We start from the raw sequence: 23,246 nt of genomic DNA, 5'->3' as shown, positions 1-23,246 counted from the left end.
AGCAGGACAAAGGGAGAGAGCGCGCGGCCGAGCCCGAAGACCCCTCCGACCCCCCCCACCTCTCCGCGCGCTTCCCGTCTGGGTGGGAGGCGGCGGCGGCGGCGGCAGGTGCTGGGCGGGGCGGGCCCGGCTGTCACTCAGCGGGAGCCGGGTGGCTGCCCCCCCCCCTCCCGCGAGCGGAGGCTGCTGAGGGAGCTCGCATGGGGCGGCCCGGCATGGAGAGCTACACCTGGCGCGACACGCCGCCTCGGCCCGTCTGCTTGCGCGGCTGCTCCCTCGCCAGCAACTCCCGCCGCCGCTCTCGGCGAGGCACCCTGTAGCCACTGGGCGTCCTTCCCCTGGCGGCGGAGCGGGAGCAGCCGAGTGCGTGTCGGGGGGGGGGGAGCGGGCGGGCGGGCGAGCGAGCGAGCGCCGTTCCTTCATGTCGTGACGCCGCTTCGGGCTGCCTCTGCACAGCCCCCCGCAGGGCATGCAGGTCTCTGCCACCCGGCAAGCGGGCTCCACGTCCCTCTCCCGAGCAGGCGCCGGCCTCCCGCCATCCGCCTTGTCCCTTCGCTGAGTGGGTTCTTGGCCGGCGGAAGATGCGTCCCCGCAGCCTGGCGGGGCTGTGGCTCTGGCTGGCTTGGGGGATACAACTCAAGGTACGTTCCGCCAGAGCAATGCGTAAAATCCGCCGCCCCCCCCCCCTCTTACCGGTTATTTCTCTCCCCGGGGGTATTGCATTTTTAAAACCGTTCCCTTCCCCAGCTGTGTTATGTGCAATATTGCAAAGATCCGAGTCACGTAAGGATATGCTTCCCCCACGCTTTTTCTCTTCCTTCAGTGTATTTCTTACATCGTTGCATGTCTCCCATTTGCTTCCCTAGGATGCACCTGTGGCGTGCGTGGGTCAACCAGCAGCTGGGAGCCCAAATCTCCTTCCCACTTTGCACTCGGAGTTGCTGGACTTAACAGGCAACAGTGGTAAGTCAGCAGAACTCGGAATAATTTCCACTGCTCCCAAGTTGTGTTAACACTTGGACGTGTTACATTATCTAAGGAGGATAATGATACACAAGGATGACTGATGTCTAATGAAAACAATTCTTTGACTTTCTTATTTTTAAAAAAATCATTACATATGACCACTAATGCTTTACTGATAGGGCTTGAACTGTGCATGTTTGCTCTGACATCTTACTTCCAGGTGAAGTGTGCATGCATAGAATTGTAGTCTTTATGTGATAAATTATATGGAAGTTCAGAATAGTCGATTGTGATTCTCATATTTTAATGTGATCTCAAGTGAGTAGCCCAATAGCTACTGGGATCTCAGGATAATTACAAAATTTGGGTTGCTAACATTTGCCTGCTGGTTGTAGAGCTTGCTTGCTGAGTTGTAAGAATGTGCACTAGGAAGGAAAATCCACTGAATTCTGAGATTAATTCCAAATAAATATGCTTTGGATTTGGCTGTAAAAAAAAAAAAAGCCACTTTCTCAAAATGCCATGTTTGGCTTTTATTAGTAAAAAGGTCAATCTCTTTCATTTACCTGTTGGTACTTGGAATATTGTTTACTGTGAAATGTGGGCTATAATTGATGTGTTGGTTTTGATCTGTGTGAATGGATTTCCCCACCCACATAATATAGAAACTATTTGAGTGTAGCTTTCCTAAATTAAACTGATATATTTGCTGCTGGCTTTCTTCCAGTCTGGAGTTGCTGCCCTGAAACTTAAAACCTAACAATAATAACTTAATGGATGAGGAAATAACACCCACACACATTCAAGCTAATGAATAACTGTTTCCCTCAGTGAGGTCTTACTACATGGTGATATGAGCCCAGTAAAGATCTGAGCCAGTAGGTGACTTGCTTTGCGTTTGCCCTGCAAACATTTAAGTAAAGCTGTAAGTCAAAATTGAGGCTTATTTTTATAGATATCATCTACACCCTTTCCCCCATAATAATCATGACAAGAGGAAGTTCAGCGTTTATTAGGATCATAAAACATCCAGATGCATAATGCCCTACTGGAACGATTCCATTCTGTAATAGTGTTGTAAAAGTATATTATTAAAGCAGTCTTGTTTCCAATCAGTCGCCATAGGTGACTAGGAATTTCATCCAGGTGAGTGAGCCAGGCTGCCAGAAGAAGGACAGAGCACTCAGCCCCTTCTCTGGCAGCCCACTGAATTTCCTTAGCTGGATGTAAGAACATGAGAAGTGCCCTGAGGCTGGATCAGACCAAGGGTCCATCTAGTCCAGCACTCCATTCACACAGTGGCCAACCAGCCATCAGCCAGGGATGAACAAGCAGGACATGGTGCAACAGCACCCTCCCACCCATGTTCCCCAGCTACTGATGCACACAGGCTTACTGCCTCGAATACTGGAGATAGCACACAATCATCAGGGCTAGTAGCCATTGATGGCCTTCACCTACAGGAATTTATCCAACCCCCTTTTAAAGCCATCCAAATGGGTGGCCATCACTACATCTTGTGGTAGTGAGTTCCATAATTTGACTGTGTGAAGAAGTACTTCCTTTTATTTGTCCTGGATTTCCCACCAATCAGCTTCATGGGATGACCCCGGGTTCTAGTATTTTGAGAGAGGGAGGAAAATGTCTCCCTACCAACATTCTCCACACCATCCATTATTTTGTGCACCTCTGTCATTTCTCCCCTTAACCTCCTTTTTTCCAAGCTAAACAATCCCAGTTGAAGTAACCTTCCCTCATAGGGGAGATGCTCCAGCCCCTTAACCATTTTATTTCCCCTTTTTCCAGCTCCACAATATCCTTTTTTAGGTATGGTGACCAGAACTGTACACAGTATTCTAGGTGTGGTCGCACCATAGATGTGTATAACGGCAGTATGATACTGGCAGTTTTATTCTCAATTCCTTTTCTTATAATGCCTAACATGGAGTCTGCCTTCTTTACAGCGGCTGTAAATTTTCATCGAGCTGTCCACCACAATCCCTAGATCTCTTTCTTGTTTGGTAACCACCAACTCAGATCCCATTAGGTTCTACTTGAAGTTGGGTTTTTTTGCCCCAACATGCAGCACCTTACACTTGCTTACATTGAACCGCATCTGCCATTTGGACGCCCGCTCTCCCAGCTTGGAGAGATCCCTTTGGAGCTCTTCACAACCCCTTTGCATTTTAACAACCTTAATTAATTGGGTGTCGTCAGCAAACTTTGCCACTTCACTGCTCACTCCTAATTCCAGATCATTTATGAACAAGTCGAAAAGAATTGGATCGTTTGCTTCCTCCCCACCCAGTGTAGAAACTGAGGGGGTGGCTAGAGGAGGGATGGAATATGCACCTCCTCCTCTGGCAGCTGAAGGCATTTCTATACAAGACAGGGAGAACGGGAAGCCCCTTCCTCACCCATTCGTTGTAGAAGCCAAGAGGGCTGCAGCGGAGGGAAGGAGCACTCCTTGCCTGTACCACTAGCCTCCTGTGTTTCTGTGCCAGATGTGCAATAGGCTAACTTCTCCACATCTAGCATCAAAAGATGGCGGGCTGGTGGTGATGGGACAGAGCCGCCCATGCCTTGGCTACCAGCCCACTGAGCCTCTCCACAGGAGGCAAAGCCCTTTCCTGCGTGTCCAGCTCTGAAATCAAGTAGGCTGGCAGTGGGCACATGGATCCCTTTATCTTGCTTGATGACAGTCGGTGGAGCTTCTGTGCTCAACACACAGGAGTTGAAGCCTCTCTGTGTGGGCTCATTGTAGGAACCGAGTGGGCTGCAGAAATGGCAGGGAGCCCTGGGGTGGGTGGGGGGAAGTCTACCAGTCCAGCCTTCCTCAAACTGGTGTTCTTTGGATGTTTTGGATGAGGACTCCCAGCATTCCTAACCATTGGCCATGCTGGCTGTGGTTGATGAGAGTTGGAGTCTAAAACTTCTAGAGGGCCCTAAGATGGTGGAAGCTGTACTGGCCTGTCTTTTCCTCACAAGAGTGGCTGGCAAAAGAAGGACAGAGGCCTCCGTCTGTCCTCCGGAAGCACTCTCTCTTAGGAATAAAAAGCAGGCTAGTGACTTTTAGGAGCTCATTTACAAGGTTATATTAAGGGAAGTGTAAGTGGAGATTCAAAAGGACACTAGAGGGTGCTAAATGTGAAGTTTCCTGTCCCAAAGTCTTCATTCAGTGCTGGTCCTGTTTGGATTAAAGTGGGAATTTTCTCATTAATTTTTTCAGGACATTTGATTGAGAGGCTCTGGAGCAGCCTGCCCAAACCTATAAGTGCACTAGACTACAACACCCATCATCTCCAGCCAGCATGCCTGCTGTGCATGATGGGTTTGTAGTTCAGCACACCTGTAGGCCACCAGGTTGGGAAAGGATTAAACCCTATCTCTAGAACTGCCTTCCCCCAACCAGTTTCCCTCCAGATGTACTGCTATCACCCCCAGCCATCATCCCATTGTCTGCACCCATCTTTGCAGACATTTTTGTGCTTGTAGGGTGAAATTATTTGTATTAGATTCATGGCTGTTGCCAAAGAGAGAGCCATCCTGCACTGAAATCCCCCCATCCCCACGTCCCCTCTGTAGCTGACTAATCTGGACCTTGAACATGACAACACGACTCAGGCCATAGCTAGACCTAAAGTTTATCCCTGGATCGTCCAGGGGTCAAACTTTTTAATCTAGGTGACCCACAGGGGATCCAGTGCTCAGGCAGGGGCGAACCCTGGAGGATCCCAGGATAAACCTTAGGTCTAGCTGTGGCCTCAGTTTCCATTGTTAGAATAAGTTGTGTGTTGTAGCATAATCTGTGCTTAAAATGCCAAACAAATGCTAGCTGAAATCACTTGGAAAGTACACCTGCTTTTTTATGTTTATTTTTTAAATGTGATCCTGTCTTAGAGCATCATCAGACGAGTGTTTTATTACACGCTCGTTACTGCCCACTCACAGTTTTTCGCGTGTCCTTTAGGTGATGCTGTCGACCTCCCATGTGCCTCCACTCCTTCCACTCATTTTTCTGTCGCAAAAACACGTGGAAAATCTGACTTTTTTTTTTTTAAAAAATGAAACTTTCTGCCATTTCCTGCTGTGTGCAGGAAAAGCAGCACAATAAAAACACCCACATGGTCATTGCTGCTTCCTCTTTCTTTTTCCATGTAAAGAGATCATCGCTATTGTGGGACAGCAGCAGGAGGCCACAGCAATGGTAGGGAAACATGAAAATCCCCCCGTCTGATGATGCCCTTAGTGCAAATAGGCTACCGTCCACAGAATTTTGGTATAAAGTAGGGCTGTGCTCCGCTCCGATTCGGATCGTGAATCCGGAGCGGAGCGACCCAATCCGCCTTCGCCAAAGGCAGATCCGAATCGGGTTGGGGGAGCTGCGGATCAAGGCGAAGCAGTTCGCCTCCATCTGGAGCTCTGAATGCAGGTAAGTGGGGGGGAGGGGAACTCACCTGGTGCTGCTGCTGCTGCCGCAGTCCATGTGGTGATGGCAGCGGAGCAAGGTAAGGGGGGCTTACCTGTGTCCAGCACGAAATATTTGCCTTCCCAAATATTGATGTCAGAATGAGTGGTCTACAATTCCCCAGAATTAAAGGTAGGGACAATATTTGCCTTCCTCCAGTCCTCCACATTTTCTCCAGGATTTCTCAAAAGTAATAGATAGAACTTCTGAGATCCCATCCGCTAGCTCCTTCAAGACCCTAGGATGCAATTCATCTGGATCTGGAGACTTGAACTCATTTAAAGTACTTGGATATTCCCTGTGAATCTCAATCTGCACTTCTTCATAGAATCATAGAATAGTATAGTTGGAAGGGGCCTATAAGGCCATTGAGTCTAACTCCCTGCTCAATGCAGTAATCCACCTTAAAGCATACAGATGGCTGTCCAGCTGCCTCTGGAATGCCTCTTAGTGTGGGAGTAAATAATTGGTTCCATTGTTCTACTGCTCTAACAGTCAGGAAGTTTTTCCTGATGTCCAGCTGGAATCTGGCTTCCTGTAACCTGAGCTCCTTCAGCTTGTTTGTCACATGTGCCGGATGGGACTCAGATCCTCTTTTGGGAGAAGACTGAACCAAAATAGGAGTTGAGCAGTTCTGCCTTTTCTTTGTCACCTGTCAGCATTTTGCCATCTTTGCTGAGCAGCTGGTTTACCATTACTTTTGTCCTTTTACTTTGAACATATCTGAAGAAGCCCTTGTTTTTGTTCTTCCGTTATCCCTCACCAACCTCAGCTTCTTCTGAGCTTTAGCCTTTTTGGGTTGTTGTTTTTTAAAAAAATTGAAAAAAAATGAAGAAAAAACAGATTATGGGATTTTTTATTTTAGCGTGAGGAATAAAATGTTTTAGACAAGGTGTACAGGTATTTACTTCTCCAAATGATTTCTAAAAACTATCAAATTATTACAATTTCTGTGCACCAAGGAAAAGCAAATCCTAGGTTGTGAACTGAGACTACAACTTTCAAATGCAAGAGCAAGATGCATTTAGGGGGCACTGCCATTGATCCTCTAGGGGGCACTGCCAATGAAGCAGAGAATAAGGCCATGGCTAGACCTGCTGATATCTCGGGGATTGCCCCGAGATCATCCCTGTGCATCCACATGACACACAGGGGATCCCAGGAGCAGGGAGGGATGATCCCTCTCTTGCTCCAGGATATTGGCATAGTCTTTAATCCAGCTTTTTCCCCCGGTCTGCGAGGAGCTGGGAACCGCACACGGGGCTCAGAGCCCGCCCAAAAATGGCGGCTGCGACATCCTTCTTCTCCCAGGACATCGCGCGCTGTGTGTAGACAGAGGGGGAGATCTTGCAATCATAAAATCATGAATTCCTTCCCCCTCTGTCACGCTAGACTGCTAGGTCTAGCCATGGCCTGAAACTGATAGTGATAGCTATAGCTCAGAAAATGAGTCTGATTAAATTTCATGCATATTCATCGAACCTTGGTCCCCCTTTTTCTCAGTTCTTTTAATGGGAATGGGTGCTTTATGTCTGCTTGACTCTGTGGAGGATTAGTGGAGACATAAATAATTTTCTTTGTTACTAATGTTGATGGTTTCTTCTGTTGTTGTTGTTTTAAATTGTTTTTTGCCTGCTCTTTATAAACTGGCAAAAGCAAAGAGGGTCCATACATTTCATGTGTTCCTAACTGTTCAGGAGCTTGTAGCTCCATTTGTTACCAAAAAAAAATAAAAATAAAAAAAGGAAATTAAATTTGTAATATTTATTTATTTGTTTGTTTGTTACATTTATATACCGCCCCATAGCCGAAGCTCTCTGGGCAGTTTACAAAAGTTAAAAACAGTAAACATTAAAAGTATACAAAATTTAAAAACATAAAAACACCAGTATAAAAACAACAATATCCATTTAAAAAAACATACTAATTGTTTGAATACACAGTACTTTTAATATACCAAATGTAAGAATTTTATGCCAAACCAACTTGGACATAATTACATTTTATAGTGACTTTCAATCTGTAAAAAGTGCTAATATTGCATTATTTTAATTTTTCTGAAAATTTCCGTTTTTCCAAAAAAAAAAAAATGAAAAAAATCCTGAGGGTTTTTCAATGGCTTCAAAATTTCTGGAAATTATACATCTCTACCCCCCAATAGCTGCTGTTCCCGTTCCTGCCACAGAGCTTTACCTGTAGTCCTTACCTCTAGAAATTTGTCTCCATCCCCCACAGGATTCAGTTTAAAGACTCCTGATCCAACTCACCATTCTTTGGACAGACACATTCTTCCCAGTCTTTGTGAAGTGTAGTCCATCTCCTGCCAGGAGTCCTTAATCCAAAAAGCATAAACCATAGTCCCGGAAACCAATTCTCTCCCAGCAACACCATCCTTGTAGGCAAAAAACATCTTTTCCTTTCTACTCTTCTATGGGCTGGAAGGATAGATGAGAAGACCAATTGAGCCTGAAAGGTTTTGAGCTTGCTTCCTAGAGCTTTGTAGTCCAACATGACTCAGGCCACAGCTAGACCTAAGGTTTCACCTGGGATCCTCCAGGGTTCGCTCCGCCTGAGCACTGCATCCCCTGTGTGTCACCTAGATGAACAGGTTTGACCCCTGGACGATATAGGGATAAACCTTAGGTCTAGCTATGGCCTCAGTCATAGCTGTGCTTGGCAGTATCATTCATTTCCATATGGATGAGCAGGAGGGGAAAACGGTCAGTGAACTTGATGAGTTTCGGCAGCTACTCGGTAACATCACCAATCTGTTCTCTGGGAGACAACATACTTCTCAAGCCAATGGCACATATCCACCTCTGTTCTTCGCAGTAGGAAGGCACCAACCATGACCACCCTTCTGTTCCTTTTCTATTCATGCCTCTGCTTGAACTGAGGGCCAAAACAAACATTACTTTAAATGTGTATCTAGCACCATTTTTATTTATTATAGTAGATGTAGGCCTCCTGAGCTGGATCATACCCGGGGGGGGGGGGGCAGGATAAGGGGGCTTTTAAGGTCTAGATTGGGTCCCCTGTGCCTGCTGTGAGGAAAAATGAAAAGGAGACATAGCTGCAATGCGTAGACACACATTTCAAGCAATGTCTGTTCTGGCCCGGAGTTGCAAAATTGACGCGTTGCTTTTCTTCCGTAGAGGCCGCTAAAAGGTCTGTGTTTCTAGTAAGCCAGTAACTTTGTTTCTGCCATCACCTCGCTACTGTTGCTGATCCGATAACATTGCAACACCCCTGATCTGGGAAACGGAGGCAGAGGGGGTGGGTGGGGAAGGGGAGGGGGCGACATAGAATTGGCAAACTACCCTTTGGTTAGGCCTGAGATGGAAGGCCAAATATAAGCCAGAAGGGAGGAACCCTCACAGGAAAACAAAACAGCAAGAGGACCCAAAGGTAGTGTTAAAGCCGTGTACATATAAGTGAATAATTATATGTACACGACTTTAACACTATCTTTGGGTCCTGTTGCTGTTCTGAGATGGAAGGCAGCACAATTGATTATGAGGCTTAGGAAAGTGTGGAATACTCGTAGATAGTGAAGTGAAAGCAAGTGTCCTGCTTTGCTGAAAGAGAACTGGGTGACCGCAGCTCACTCCAGGAACACTCAAGCATATCAGCTGTCCCCAGCCTGGCATCCTCCTGATGTGATGGACCAGTGGAGGCTGGTGGCTCCAGTGTCGGTGGGGTGGTGAATCCGCTCTGGGTTTCAGTCAGAACCAGTCATAAATCTAAAGGAGCTCTCCAGAGTTCGCATTTCTGACTGAAACCCAGAGCAGATCCACCATCTCACTGGCATCAAAGCCACCATCTTCCACAGTGTTGGATGACAACCCCCTCATCCCAGGCCAATGGGCATGTTTGCTTGTCATGATGGGAGTTGTAGTCCAACATATCCAGAGGGCACCAGGTTGGGGAAGGCTGATCTGTATGATTCCTCCTGCCCATCTAAAATTGGCATGTCAGGGAGGACTACTGTAAACCGCCCAGAGAGCTTCGGCTATGGGGCAGTATATAACTGTAACAAATGAATAAATACTGGAATAGGTTAAGCAGAGGATTGGCAGGAGAAGGGACTATTTAACCCTTTACCTACCTGCTGTTTGTCTGCTCCAAATCACCCCAACTGTTTTTCCCCCCTCCAGGAGGGAAAAATATGAACCTTTTCTCTGGGTGGGAAAGCGATTTGAGGAAACTGAGGCCATAGCTAGACCTAAGGTTTATCCCAGGATCATCCCGGGTTCGTCCCTGCCTGAGCTCTGGATGCCCTGTGTGGCACTTAGATGAACAGGTTTGACCCCAGGGCAATCCTGGGACAAACCTTAGGTCTAGCTACGGCCTGATTTTGGGTGGACAAACAGCAGGAGGGAAATGCATACTCAGCACCTCTGCTCATCCTGAAACCATCCACATAGGAATCTGCCTTATACTTCAGTCCATGATGCTCAGTATTGTCTCACTGAGTACTGACTGCAAGCAGCTCTCCATGGGGATTTTCCAACTCTCCCTAGAGGGTATTGAACCTGAGACCTTCTGCATTCAAAGCATTTGCTCTGCCACTGAACTACAGCCGTCTCTAGATACTTTATATGAAGAACAATAATTGAAACAAATCTAATATATCATTTGGCTCTTCATCTTTAAGGTGCCACAGGGTTCTCCTCCTCCTCCTCTTCTTCTTCTTCTTCTTCTTCTTCTTCTTCTTCTTCTTCTTCTTCTTCTCCTCATAGATGAATATGGCTAGCATTTTGCAACTTAAAAGTGTATGTGGACTGTATGTGGGTTTGTGACCATGGAGACATCTGTGCCATAGTGCATTCTGATTCTCTGTCTTGACTGATTACAGAATATAATATTGTGACAGCATATGAAGTAGACCAAAATGGGGATTATGTAAGTCATGCAGTTGCCCACCATGAAAGGAGGAAGAGATCAGCTTCAGAAGGAGCAATTGACTCATCGCTACACCTCCGTTTCCATGGATTTGGCCATGACTTCCAACTTGACCTTACGACTTCTGAGTTTCTGGTGGCACCTGGATTTACAATACAGACATTGGGCAAGGGGCGAACCAAGTCAATACACACATACCCAGCAGAAGACTTTTGCTTTTATCAAGGAGTCTTGCGATTGCACAGAAACTCATCTGTCGCACTTTCAACATGTGGAGGCTTGGTAAGTAGAGATGCAAAAATGCTGCAACCTAAGAAATAGAAAATGCAACGTGATGGATATTATTAAAGTGAAATTCAAGTGCGATGTGGAGGGTCTCACTCAGGTGGAATGTCTCTTGGATTGTAGGAGACTTTACAGGGGTCTGTTTCGAAAAATACATGCAAAATACTTTTTTTATAGAAAAATGTAACGCGTACCTAGCAAATGTACCTTTACAGTCACATGAATTGTATAGGTGTATAGATAGGTACGTGTATAATGTAGTCCATATATGTGTGTATATGTATGCATGTGAATGTATATGTCATATATTCATCAGAACTTAAGAGTCCTGCTAAATCTGGGAAATGGCCATGCATAGGCAACTTGTGGTCCCCCAAATGTTTTGGCCTTCAACTCCCATAATCGTTCATCATTGACTATTCTGGCTAGGGCTGATGGGTTATACAAACAGGACATGAAACCAATAACCCTTCCCCTGCTGTTTCCTTCATAGCAACGGGTATTCAGAATTATACCGTTTCCATACATTGAAGTTCCGTACATTGAAGTTTCCGTACATTGAAGTTAATGTTGATGGCTGAGCAAAAAATAGCCAAAGGCAAGGGCGGAACCAAGTAATCTTCTACAATAATATTATTAGTAAAAGGTTTATTAAAGTGCCAGGTGCCTACGCGTTTCGAACGCAGTTGCGTTCTTCCTCAGGGCTTTATAACAGTGCAGTTGTTTGCAGAAGCTGCTAGGCTAGCATGATACAGAAAGAAGTGAGATATATAGGGAAAAGAGACCAAGGGCTCCCCTACGGGGTTTTCCCTTAATGTTCATGGCTAACAGACTTATCCTACATGAATTTGTCTAATTCTTTAAGCCCATCTAAGGATTTGTCCAATTCTTTATTCCAATTAATTATCACACATCTTGTGGCATTGAGTTCTGTAAGTTATTTAACTGTTGTGTGAGGAAATGCCTTCTTTAACAGCCTGCTGCCAATCAGGTTTCTTCGTGTGTTTTTAATGACCCCAAAGTTCCAGTGTGATAATAGAGAGGTAGAACCATTTCTTTCTGTCCACATTCTCCACATGATTCATAATTTTATAAACCTGTCGTTCCACCCATCCACCCACCCACCTCCATTTGTGTATGCATATATAAGATCCATTTCATGCATTCATTTTCATCACTTGATATCTATAATATCAGGCTATAAGGCACATGTACAAATGAGCTACCACAGGCCAAATACTACAGAGAGAAGTTTCACATCACATTGTACACAATGCTGCTCAATGTTGTTTGATCACATATGTTTGATCTGGAAGTCATGAGAAGTTAAGGGGTATAATTCAAATGTATTTCACTGAAATTCTTCACCCCCATGAAAGATACAGTCATTTTCCCTGCCTCTTTCATGGAAGCAGGAAAATTGGGTGAAATTTTGAACGGTTACCTAATCAGACCAGGTATATAAATATATATTAACCTGGTAGACCAGGAAGCCATTATGCCTGTATACTTATGTAGTTGTAAACATGTGTTTTCTGCTACATAATATGGGAAGTGCCCCATATAACATAAACCCAGGATATTGAGTAAATGTGAAGAATTTCTGTAGGTTAACACTGAAAGCTCAGTGAAGCTGACTTTAATTTTCTGCAGACAGGTTATTTCACTGAATTACAAATACATTTGCTGTGAAATAACTTGATGTTTATCAATTTGAGTGCCAGGGATGATGTTATCTTCTTTGGTTTGACTAGTCCAACAGGTAGGTGAAATAATTGTGACTTTGATGATAAAAGCACGAAATTGGGCACACTTGTAGACCATACCATGTTGAATATTTCTGGCTGTAGGGCCATCACAGATTTGCTTTGTAACAAAATTGGCAGCCATTTTCAAATATGGCCACCATTTGCTGTTACGATTTCTCAATTTTTGGAGAATCATGTCTATTTTAGGGTTTATGAGCCCTGATTTATTTGAATTATAACTTTAGAAGAGTACAAAAAGACTAATGGGAGTTAATAACAAAAAAATCTTTAGGTTCTGTACTAGAATATAGACCTATGTTGTTTTTTAAAGGTACACATTGGAAAAAATAACTAAAATAAGAACAGAATGATTGCTGTTTATTTCATGTAAATACAAGGTTGTCATTACCAGGTCTACTACACTACATTTTTTTTCCAAAGTCAAATACGCTTAGGCCCTTTTTACACCTCCCAGCCTTCCAGGAGAGAGGGGGGGAGGATTTCACAATGTCTTGATTGTGAAATCCTCCCCCAGGGTGCACGTGTAGCGCGTGACATGCCGGGAAGAAAGAGGCACATCACGGCTGCCATTTTTTCCCCCATGGGTGAGGCTGGTCACGCAAGAGTGAGGCCCCACTCCAGCAAAAAAGTGAGTAGTTTTAAAAACGACAACCGAAAACCGCCCCCCAACACCCCCCTCCCTGCCATCCCAGGGGTGGCAAAATTGCTGCCACCCCCTCCCCTGATGGGCACAGAGCCACGCTGCATGGCTCCAGTGTGTTTCCCATCCACCCCCAATCACTCAGTGAAGGTAGCTGTGGTTTTTGCATTCATCATTTGGGCCTAGCAGTGACCAGCCTGGTAGACAGTCATTTTGATATGCTGAATGAGCACATCCTGTGCAGGAGGTAGATCGTCAATTGCTCTACCTTTCTGCATGAACAGCTGCTTCCATGCATCATTAATGTGCTCTTTGCTGCTGTTACGGTCATATAGCAAAACTACAAATCTCTCCGGTGGCTTCAGCCACTCTTCTACTGCCGGCTGTCTTGCTGTCAGCCAAGGTACAGAAAGCTGAGTTAATATCTCCATATGCATTCTAGGTGTCCCATGCAGTCCTTTTGCCTCTGCCTTCAAAAAAGGACATAGTATCACACCCAGTAATTGCATGGGACGACATTGGCAAGGCAATACATCGATCAGGACCCAGAGCTCTTGCTAACTGGTGAGCAGCAAGGAACCAGAAGTTCTTCCCAACTCTAAATGCCACCCACAGTTCATTAATGGGCAGGCACTGTGCCAATGTTATGGCCACAACTACAGCATTGGTGTCAACAGGGCTTATTAGGGCTTTATTATACTCTTGCTGCATAGCATCACTTAAGCAGAGTAGGATGCACGTGCCTGCCTTTTCGTGTGAGCACGGAGCAAGTCCCAAGACATCTTGTTGACTTACACAAAGCATATTGGTATTGTTTGTAGTAATCACCTGTTTGTTAGTGTCAGTGTCTGCTAGCATCATTGCCAAGAAGGAGAACAACTCATTCTTAAAAGCATAGTGGAGAAACTCTTGCCAGTTTTTGGAGACTTGGCTTGATGGCTTGACATGTTTCCAAAAACCTTTCCCCCTTTTGCTGCATGTGTCACTCTTCAAGCTTTCATGCCTATACATGTCACAGAGGATGTCTAATCTTGTTACATACTGAAGCTGTGGTTTGATATAGGGAAGGAAAACATCTGTGTCATAATCCTGGGATGTTTTTGCAAGCCTTGGTCACAGCATGTTGACAATGGAGGCACTATCAAGCATGGTCACCTGCACTATAGGATTGGAGAAATGTTCTTTCTCAGGTGTGAGCTCGTTCAAACAGCACAACAAATCAGACTTTGTTCCTGCTCTCAGATTTCCCATCTTTAACAGTACTGGGGGGATACGCTTGATTCTCATGGCGAAAGATTCTCATCTAGATTACCACTGCATATCTGGGATGCAATGTAAAGTCTAGAGAAAAGCAAGCAGTAATTTCTTAGGGACATCAGTTGCAGCTGTTTACTTGACATTTCTCTGACTGGAGGATGGCTGAAGATATGGAGGTTGTTCTGTTTGATAGAAGCTATGATTGGTTTGTTTTGGTGGATGAGCCCCTCACTGACATATGTTTCATATTGGTCAACTCCAAGTTTCTTAATCTTGAATAGTGTGGCTGCCACTGCTGGATCTACAATGTTTCTACTGTCAAGTACAATAACATCACAGCTGTTTTTAATAAATGGATGTCCCATACCTTCTATAGCTTGAGTAAGAGACTTAGGCCACAGCTAGACCTAAGGTTTATCCTGGGATCATCCAGGGTTCGCCCCTGCCTGAGCACTGGATCCCCTGTGTGTCACCTAGATGAACAGGTTTGACCCCTGGACGATCCAGGGATAAACCCTAGGTCTAGCTATGGCCTTAACAGATTTTGCAAATGCCATCTGTGAGTGCTTTTGGGCCTCATAATGATGCTCATCTGTGTCCCATCTCTTATTACTTGAATTTTCAAATTCTTCAGCTAAGCGGGCCATCTTGGGACCAGACACCATCCATCGATGCAGAGCTGCTGGGTTTTCTGTTAGTGCTAAAGCCCAACCTTCACCTTTTACAGATGCATTATTCTGCTCGTGGGCCTGGTCAATGGCAATAGCAGAGAAGGCACGTTTGGACTTTTTTGTGACAAATATCCCTTTCATGAATACTTCACAGATTTTACAATGGCGCTCTTTAAGTGAAACCATATCACATATGTGGACAGGGATCCATCTTGCATATTGGTTATGGTCCAATGCAAAGAGCCAGGGGGCTTCAATATAGAGTTGGAAGTTTCCCTATTATATCACTCTCACATAAATCATCAAGACAAACTCCAACTGTAGAATGATGTATCAGAATTGGAACTGGGGACATACATTCCTTCTTTCCTTACACCAATCTTCAAGCAACAAAAAGTGGCCATTGTCTTCTGAGTCTTTGCTGTCCTCATTATAGACCTGCTGGAGAAGTACTTAGAGACTACTGCCTATGATTTGATGAGCCCTACAGGTGCGTGTCACATGGGATGCATGTATAAATGAAACAGCTTTTCCTGCTGTGGTAGCACCAGACTGAACAAGCGCTCCAGTCCACCCTCTTTCATCCAGAAGATCTCCAAGGGCCTTGAGAACTGCCATCTCAATATGGAGCCCACCAAACATCAAAATACATTGATCCTCACCATGAGTTTTTGGACAGTTCCACTGGATTTGCTTCACTGTGCATGAGTGTGTATAGTAGATGTCTGCACATGTATTTACACACCAAATTCAAGCAAAATTTATTTATTTATTTATTACATTTCTATACCGCCCAATAACCGAAGCTCTCTGGGCGGTTCACAAAAATTAAAACCATCATAAAACAACCAACATGTTAAAAGCACAATTACAAAATACAGTATAAAAAGCACAACCAGGATAAAACCACACAACAAAATTGATATAAGATTAAAATACAGAGTTAGAACAGTAAAATTGAAATTTAAGTTAAAATTAAGTGTTAAAATACTGAGAGAATAAAAAAGTCTTCAGCTAGCGACAAAAACAGTACAGTGTAGGCGCCAGGCGGACCTCTCTAGGGAGCTCATTCCACAACTGGGGTGCCACAGCGGAGAAAGCCCTCCTCCTAGTAGCCACCTGCCTCACTTCCTTTGGCAGGGGCTCACGGAGAAGGGCCCCTGTAGATGATCTTAAGGTCCGGGCAGGTACATATGGGAGGAGGCGTTCCTTCAAATAACCTGGCCCCAAACCGTCACATTCATTTTGACCCACAGAGCATCAAACATACAATAGAGCAGATTGAAAATGTTTTTTAGGAGGCCATTTTGAAAAATGTCCGCCATTGCTGTTAGGGGGGAAATCTGCAATGGCCCTACGTTTAAATTTTCATGAGATTAAGTCCACATCTCATGCTTTTATCATCAAAAGCACAATTCGGCCAAATATTGCACCTATCTGATAGACTAGACCTAAATGTCTCTTCTCACCCAAAGGTTTCTTTGTCACTTCAGAAGTCTATTTTTTATTCAGGGGTATTCAAGTTTCAACTGATTGAAGAACTGGTTGAAGTGCTGGGCTTTATCAGAAAACGATCTCAGAGTGATTTTTATTTTTATTTTCCAGCTTTCGTAATGGGAGAAATACAAAAATGGGGGTGGGGAACGTGTCACTCATGGGCTGCCTGCAGCCCCCTGTTTTTGCAGCCCCCACTGCCTTCAGACTGCCTCTAGGGAGCATGGTTTTGCTTGTTTTAAAGTAGAAATCATAGATGTTTTTGCTACTGCACCTAATTTCAGCAGGGGTGTGGCTCCCAGGTAGTGCCCACCCCAACGTAAATGAATTGGCAAATAAAAAAAACCAAACCAAAAGCCTTTCCCCCCCACCCACCTCACAGCTAGTTTTGTGCAAGAGCCCTGTGGTCATCAAGCATACAAATGAATGCATGAGGTGGGCAACCTGGAGACCCAATCTCTATGCACTCAAGATCCTATTTGCACAGGAGCCATTGCAAGTTTACATCCTATGTATGATGCTATACCTTGCAAAAATGGAAGATCCAGAGCCCATGCATAAGCCTCTCTGCAAACCAGGACCCTCAACCCATGGAGGCCAGGGATGAAGCCAGTGAACATGATTCTCATTTACCTTCTTCCTCCCCCTGCCCCCCACCCCACACATTCATTTGTATATTTGACACCATCTGCTTGTGTTAATTGCTTTCTCTTCTATTGCCTCCATGAGACCTGTTGTGTCCCTCAAAGTATTTGCATAGTCAAAGGCTTTCTTTAATTAGCTGGTTCATACAAGTGTCTGTCACTTGATTTCTTAGAACTTGATGACTGGCTTCCCAGAGCAGAGTGAAAGGCAGGCAAGGTCTCTGAGTGCTTCTGAAGTTCTGTGTGATGTCGGGAAGGAGAGGCTGCCCTCTCCTGAGCCTGGAACTCTAAAGGAGGTCATGTCTGACTTCATGCTCAATTTAAGGGTTTGATAATGGCAACTACAAATGATGACTGTGTACCAAGAACAGCCAAAAATGGTGGTCCACTGCCAAAGACATTGGAGAATTGCTACCAGCTAGAGTACTAAGCTAGATGGACTGATGATTTGACTTGGTATAAGACACTTCCATGTATCTGTGATGGCTCATTTACATGTGCAAATCACTATTTGCCACTCCAGTATGTGTGAACCAATCGTGGTCCTACTTTAGAGGGTAGTGAGATAATCTGTTTATCAAAGCCGACATTAAAGCCTGCTGACATCTCTTTGGGGGATGTGGGTGTTGGAAGGATCAATCCAGTAACTCAACTGGGAGGACTAAAGTATCTCTACTCTTGGGGCCTTGCTAGATGATGGGGGTAGCCCGGTGTGAGCCCCGGGCTGTCCCCTGTGCGTCCAGATGACACACACGGGATCCCGGGCTCAGGCAGGGGTAACCCTCCTTTGGCCTGGGATAACCAGCACCGTTTGTGGCCCAGTATTTCCCGCGGTCTGCATATAGCCCGTTTCGCCGCTTTCCCCAGCTACCGCATTTACTCGCGAGTAGCCAGGAAAAGTGGCAGACCGTGTGCAGTGCTCCATAGGAGCGCTGCAGCCATCAGAGCAGGGTGGGAAGATGGTGGGGAAACGGAGCCAGGGGGGACGGGGGGGAAACGGAGCCAGGGGGGATGGGGGGATCAGAGATTGCGGGTGCAGGGGGATCGCAGACAGGGTAGGAAATTGGGGGCAGGGGGAGTGGGGAACCCTTTTTAAAAAAAGCCTACCTTTATCGTTGGTGCGCTCCTGTGCACATGGCCCTTTTAAAGTGAAAAAAAAATGGCGGATGCGCCAGGTCCTTCCTGCAGCCCATCCCATTTTACGTGTAGACAGGGGCGACGGCCTGCACTACTTCTAGCGCGGGCTGGTCCCTCCTCCCAACCGGATTCAAAGGTAGGTCTAGCAAGGCCCTCAGAGAATGTTTCTGGGAGAGCTGCTGCTTTCCTTTCATGGGGAGTGCAAAAGAACCGTGATTGGCTTCCATCTTGCCATTACCCATTTTGATGAAGCCAGGGGTAAATTCATTCTGTTCCATTCAAAATTTTATTTATTTGTTTTTATTTATTTATTACATTTCTATACCGCCCAATAGCCGAAGCTCTCTTTTCTTTAGAATAGCTGAAGCTCTCTTTTCTTTAGAAAAGGTGGAGGAGGGAGAAGTAGCCCCACTTGAACTATGGACATGCATTCAGGCATGTGTGGAGAAGCTTTGTGCAACCTTGTGACATGAGAGCTGAAGGAGGCCCTGGTCAGCATGGGGATGTCCCCAATCACTCATCCCAGATATGGTTACCGGAACCAAACCAGAGCCCTGGAATGCAGCAGGTCTTCCTTCCATCCTGAAAGCTATTCTGTCCAAATAACTGAGCTTCAGGTCCAAATTCCCCTTTATCCCAAATCATACATTTGCCTGGATGTAAAAACAGTTTCTTTGAGTTTACCCTGACTTTTCTCCACATCACCACCTTCTGGAGAGTATATAAAGATGTTAGTAAGAGCCACATGTTAGAACCCTTTATGTTGTGTTTTGTAAGTTGATATGGCAACACAATAACAAGTAGGAGGCTTTCTTTCAGAGACAGAATTTGGAGACCCCAAGAGCTGCTACGCGCTTGACCCAGAGGGCAAATGAGCACTTGGCCTTGTGTTAGGAAATATAAAATCATGGTGGGTAGTGGTGGAAAAGACCTATTAGCTCATCCAGTCTCTTTCTTTGCCAAATTAGAATTGTTTCTTTTGGTACAGTTTGTAGAGATGTGACGAATTCCATTTTAGAATTGGTATGATTTCCCTCGTGCTTAATATTAAACAGACTGATACATCAGACTATCAGGATGTTGTTCTTGTTGTTGTTGTTTTAAATTGGAGCAAATGCTCCCTCTCTTAGGGCAGAAATATACTTTAAAGAGAACATAGCGCTGCATTCAAAATCAGTAGCTAGGGTGGCCATATGGAAAGGAGGACAGGACTCCTGTCTCTTTAACAGTTGCATAGAAAAGGGAATTTCAGCAGGTGTCATTTGTATATATGGAGAACCTGGTGAAATTCCCTCTTCAGCACAACAGTTAAAGCTGCAGGAGCCCTGCCCTCTTTTGTATCTAGTCACTAGCGTATCTGGTCACTAGGGCAGGGCACCTGCAGCTTTAACTGTTGTGATGAAGAGGGAATTTCACCAGGTGTTGCATGCATGCAAATGACACCTGCTGAAATTCCCTTTTCTATGCAACTGTTAAAGAGACAGGAGCCCTGTCCTCTTTTTCATACGGTCACCCTAATCAGTAGCCCAATCTAAAGTGTTTTCCCCGACCCTGTAATGTCTAACACAATTTGTCTCCTTTTCCTAATGCTATAATAATCAGTTCCCACTACCAGTAGCCAGTGATATGGAATGGTGGCAGGGGAAAATTCAACATAATGATGAGGAAAACAAGAACAGTTTTGCTAATGTTAAGGACATTTTCAGGGATGGACTCCTGTTCTCTTTCACTTGTTGTTTGCCATTGTTTTAATTTCAGTTGCACATCACATGTTCCATTTTCATTGAAGATGCTTCACTTTTCCTGCTTAGCAGTCACATTGCTTGTGTCTCATGCTCTTATTTGAAGTCTGTGCAAACTGCAGAACATTAAGCCAAACGCAACCCACCAGCCAGGTATGACTGTCCCATCAGGGGATTGAGAATGAGCACCTAGGACTGCAAAATGGGAAAGAAACTGTCAAGCACCAGGTAGGCCAGAATACATGGCTGGTGGGATGCACTGAGTTTGGTGGGTCATAAACTCTGCAAGCCTGGCTGGGATTCCCTTCCTTTTGTGTTATTCTCTGTACTCTTTCTTGATATAGAATCTGATGAACTGGGGTGGAGGGTGGCGTTGGGTGGGTGGGTGGGATGGAGAAGCATACTAGAAACTATTCATTCACAGCTATATGGAATAATGAGGTAGAAAACATAGAGGAAGGCTTATGTCTTAAATGATGACTCTCGTGGGCTATTGGGGAAGCAAGCATTAGAATCCAAAGTGGTGGTGTGACATTTAAATACCAGGCCCAATGTCCTCCTCGGTCTTCTTTCCATCCCAGTCAAACGATGCTTTGCAAATGATCCCTGCCTTTCGTTTCAGCGGCGAACTATGATAATGTGGTGATATGAACCGCTCAAGTGTGGCTCTTTGCTGCACCGTGGTTTGCAAATCCGTGGCCAGCCTCAGGGATATGCCCTCTGGCCTCTAGGAAGCAAAGTCTTGCTTGTTTTCTTCTGCAAGCTGTAACTATGTTTCATCCCTTTTTGCACTAGACAATGCTCAGTACAGATGTAATGCTGTCCACTTTCCTAATTATGGGTAGGAAATTGGGCTTGCCTGCTCCTCCTTCCTTTTCCCTCTCATGTGGCATTCTTTCCTGCCCTCCCAGTTATGGCCAGGGTTGGTCTGCACACCAGGCTATGCAAAACTTCTTCTAATCGTGTTTGCAAACCATGGTTTCATGCCAAATATAATTAGCAAAAATGCTGGTGAAGACATAACTGAACTGAAATGCCCCATCATTGCCCCATTTGCTGGTGGCAAAATGGAACAATGAGGGGGCATTTCAACATTTTGGGGAGTGGGTGGGAGCAAAAGCCAGGCAAAATCTGCCAGCACTACTCTTGGTGGCTGGTCATCATTACCATTGTTTTTGCTTAGAAGTCCATTTATAACGATGCTCAATGGTGATGTATCATTCTAAGGAGAGTTCTGTGTATTTAAAAAAGGCAGCTGTTAGACACTGAGAGGAGTGCTACCACCATGTAACATACAGTAGAGTAAAAAAAAAAAGGTGGGCTTGTGGCAGAAGTAGTTTGAAGTCACCTTTCATACATACACAGAGAGAAAGAGAGATTCAAGTGGAATATTTTCTATAGCTTGGCAACAAGGGAGAGGGCCTTTTCGGTGGTGGCCCCTCGACTGTGGAATGATCTCCCCGATGAGGCTCGCCTGGCACCAACATTGTTATCTTTCAGGTGCCAGGTCAAGACTTTTCTCTTCTCCCAGGCATTTAACAGCATTTAACAATGCTAAGTTTGTTTTCTAACGGACCCCAGAACTCTTGTTTTTTAAATGGATACTATTGCTTTTATACTGTTGTTTTTATGTTTCTGATGGTTTTTAAATTTTGTATACTTTTTAATGTTTACTGTTTTAACTTTTGTGAACCGCCCAGAGAGCTTTGTCTGTGGGGCGGTATATAAATTTAATAAAATAAATATAAATAAATAAATATAGCGAATTTTCAGCTCAGCACTAAAAGCTTCCCATAGGTTAGCTCTGAAAATGAAAGAGTAAGAGGAATGCTTGCACCAGAGGGGGAGACCACATGAGTCCATGGGTACTTCAAGTCCCCTAACCATGGTTAGGAGATTGAAAGCATTGCACCTACACCAGGATTATCTTCCCCTTTAATTTGGGTTTGCAAATCCATTTCAAATGCTGGTTTCAAATTCTGGATGACACAAGTCCTGTTCAGGTCATGTAAATGCCTGCAAGGTTCATGGGGCTGCACGTGCTGCCCCTGCCCCCCAGTTTCTCTGCGTGCACTGACCCTGTGCTCCCATGTTGAAGGGGAATGTCTGAAGGGGGGCTTCTTCTATGTTTGAACGCCAGTAAAAGCATTGACATGATCAAGAACCCTGATAAAGCAACCTTCTCTCGAACGTGTGGAAGCTTCTCTTTGCATTCAAGTGCATGCGAGGGGGAAAGCACTTCAGACTTTGCCCTCAACACAGGACGGCCAGAGATTGAGTGGGTGGGGACAGGGACATATGAGGTGGGGACCCTCTGTGTAGACCTATGCTTCTTGCATGCGTAACAGCTGAAGAGAGTCACAGACACCCTGGTTGGCGTAAATTATGGATTGCATCCTGTAAATGTAACACCAAACCAGGGGAGTTGAGCCTCTTTCAGCCTGAGGGCCAAATTCCATTTTGAAGAAGCTCTTAACACCGACAGTGTAGAGGGGATTCATTCCACAGGGGAAGGGACAGTGTGCATCCACGAAGCTTGTTTCTGGCTTGCAAATCATGGTTTGCATTCTGTTTTAATCGGACTTCCATTTTCTAACAACTGCTGTATAGATTAAGGTGGGTTTGGCAGCTCAACACATGAAGAGAGCTAAAAGTGGCAGTCTCCTGAAAGATAACCACAAGCTGTTGGTCTTATTTTTAATGATGTGGGTTTTTTTCTAGTCTGGCTTGATAAGGACAGAGGAAACTGATTACTTGCTGAAACCACTACCTCCAAATATTGCACTTAAACATAACTTCTCTGCTCCTCGGGGCCACCGCCCCCACGTACTGTATAAGAGATCTACTGAGCCTCCGCTGGCAACCGATAATGAGGTAACTGTGAATGATGAGAGGCAAAGGGAAGTGGCTGCGCCCAGTCATGTCTTTCAAGAATCCCAGCATCGTCGCAATGGCAAACAGCAGCGAAAACGGCACTTTTGTGGGAGGCGCAAGAAATGTATGTAAGGACAGAGTTCCTTTCTCCCTTCCTGTAATTACACTACCTGTGTCACTGTTGTTAAGATTGTTCATTCGAAATCCAGGCCTTTTCTACACCTAAGGGTTCTCCCAGGAAAATGGAGGGATCGTCCCAGCCTGCTCCCGGGATCCCCTGTGTGGCATTTGGATACACAGGGACGATCCCGGGATATAGGGCTGGTGTAGATATGCCCTAAGTTCTGCTTTTCTAGTAAATGAACATCTTTACAAGAGCTAGGAACTGAAGCTA

General features: G+C 45.1%; 1 protein-coding gene across 1 annotated transcript in view; it reads left to right on the top strand.

Annotated features, from left to right (window-relative positions):
* Positions 1 to 581: 581 nt before the first annotated feature.
* The window catches only part of ADAMTS16 (ADAM metallopeptidase with thrombospondin type 1 motif 16), a 104,013-nt gene continuing 81,348 nt past the window's right edge, over positions 582 to 23,246 (top strand). Inside the window, exons 1-4 of the mRNA XM_063130001.1 lie at positions 582 to 641; positions 867 to 963; positions 10,293 to 10,621; positions 22,700 to 22,976. Of these exons, the coding sequence (XP_062986071.1) occupies positions 582 to 641; positions 867 to 963; positions 10,293 to 10,621; positions 22,700 to 22,976 (763 nt within the window). The remainder of the gene's footprint in view (positions 642 to 866; positions 964 to 10,292; positions 10,622 to 22,699; positions 22,977 to 23,246) is intronic.

Source organism: Elgaria multicarinata, chromosome 7, assembly GCF_023053635.1.
Source record: "Elgaria multicarinata webbii isolate HBS135686 ecotype San Diego chromosome 7, rElgMul1.1.pri, whole genome shotgun sequence".
Classification (NCBI taxonomy): domain Eukaryota; kingdom Metazoa; phylum Chordata; class Lepidosauria; order Squamata; family Anguidae; genus Elgaria; species Elgaria multicarinata.
This window is presented reverse-complemented; position numbering and strand designations above follow the sequence as displayed.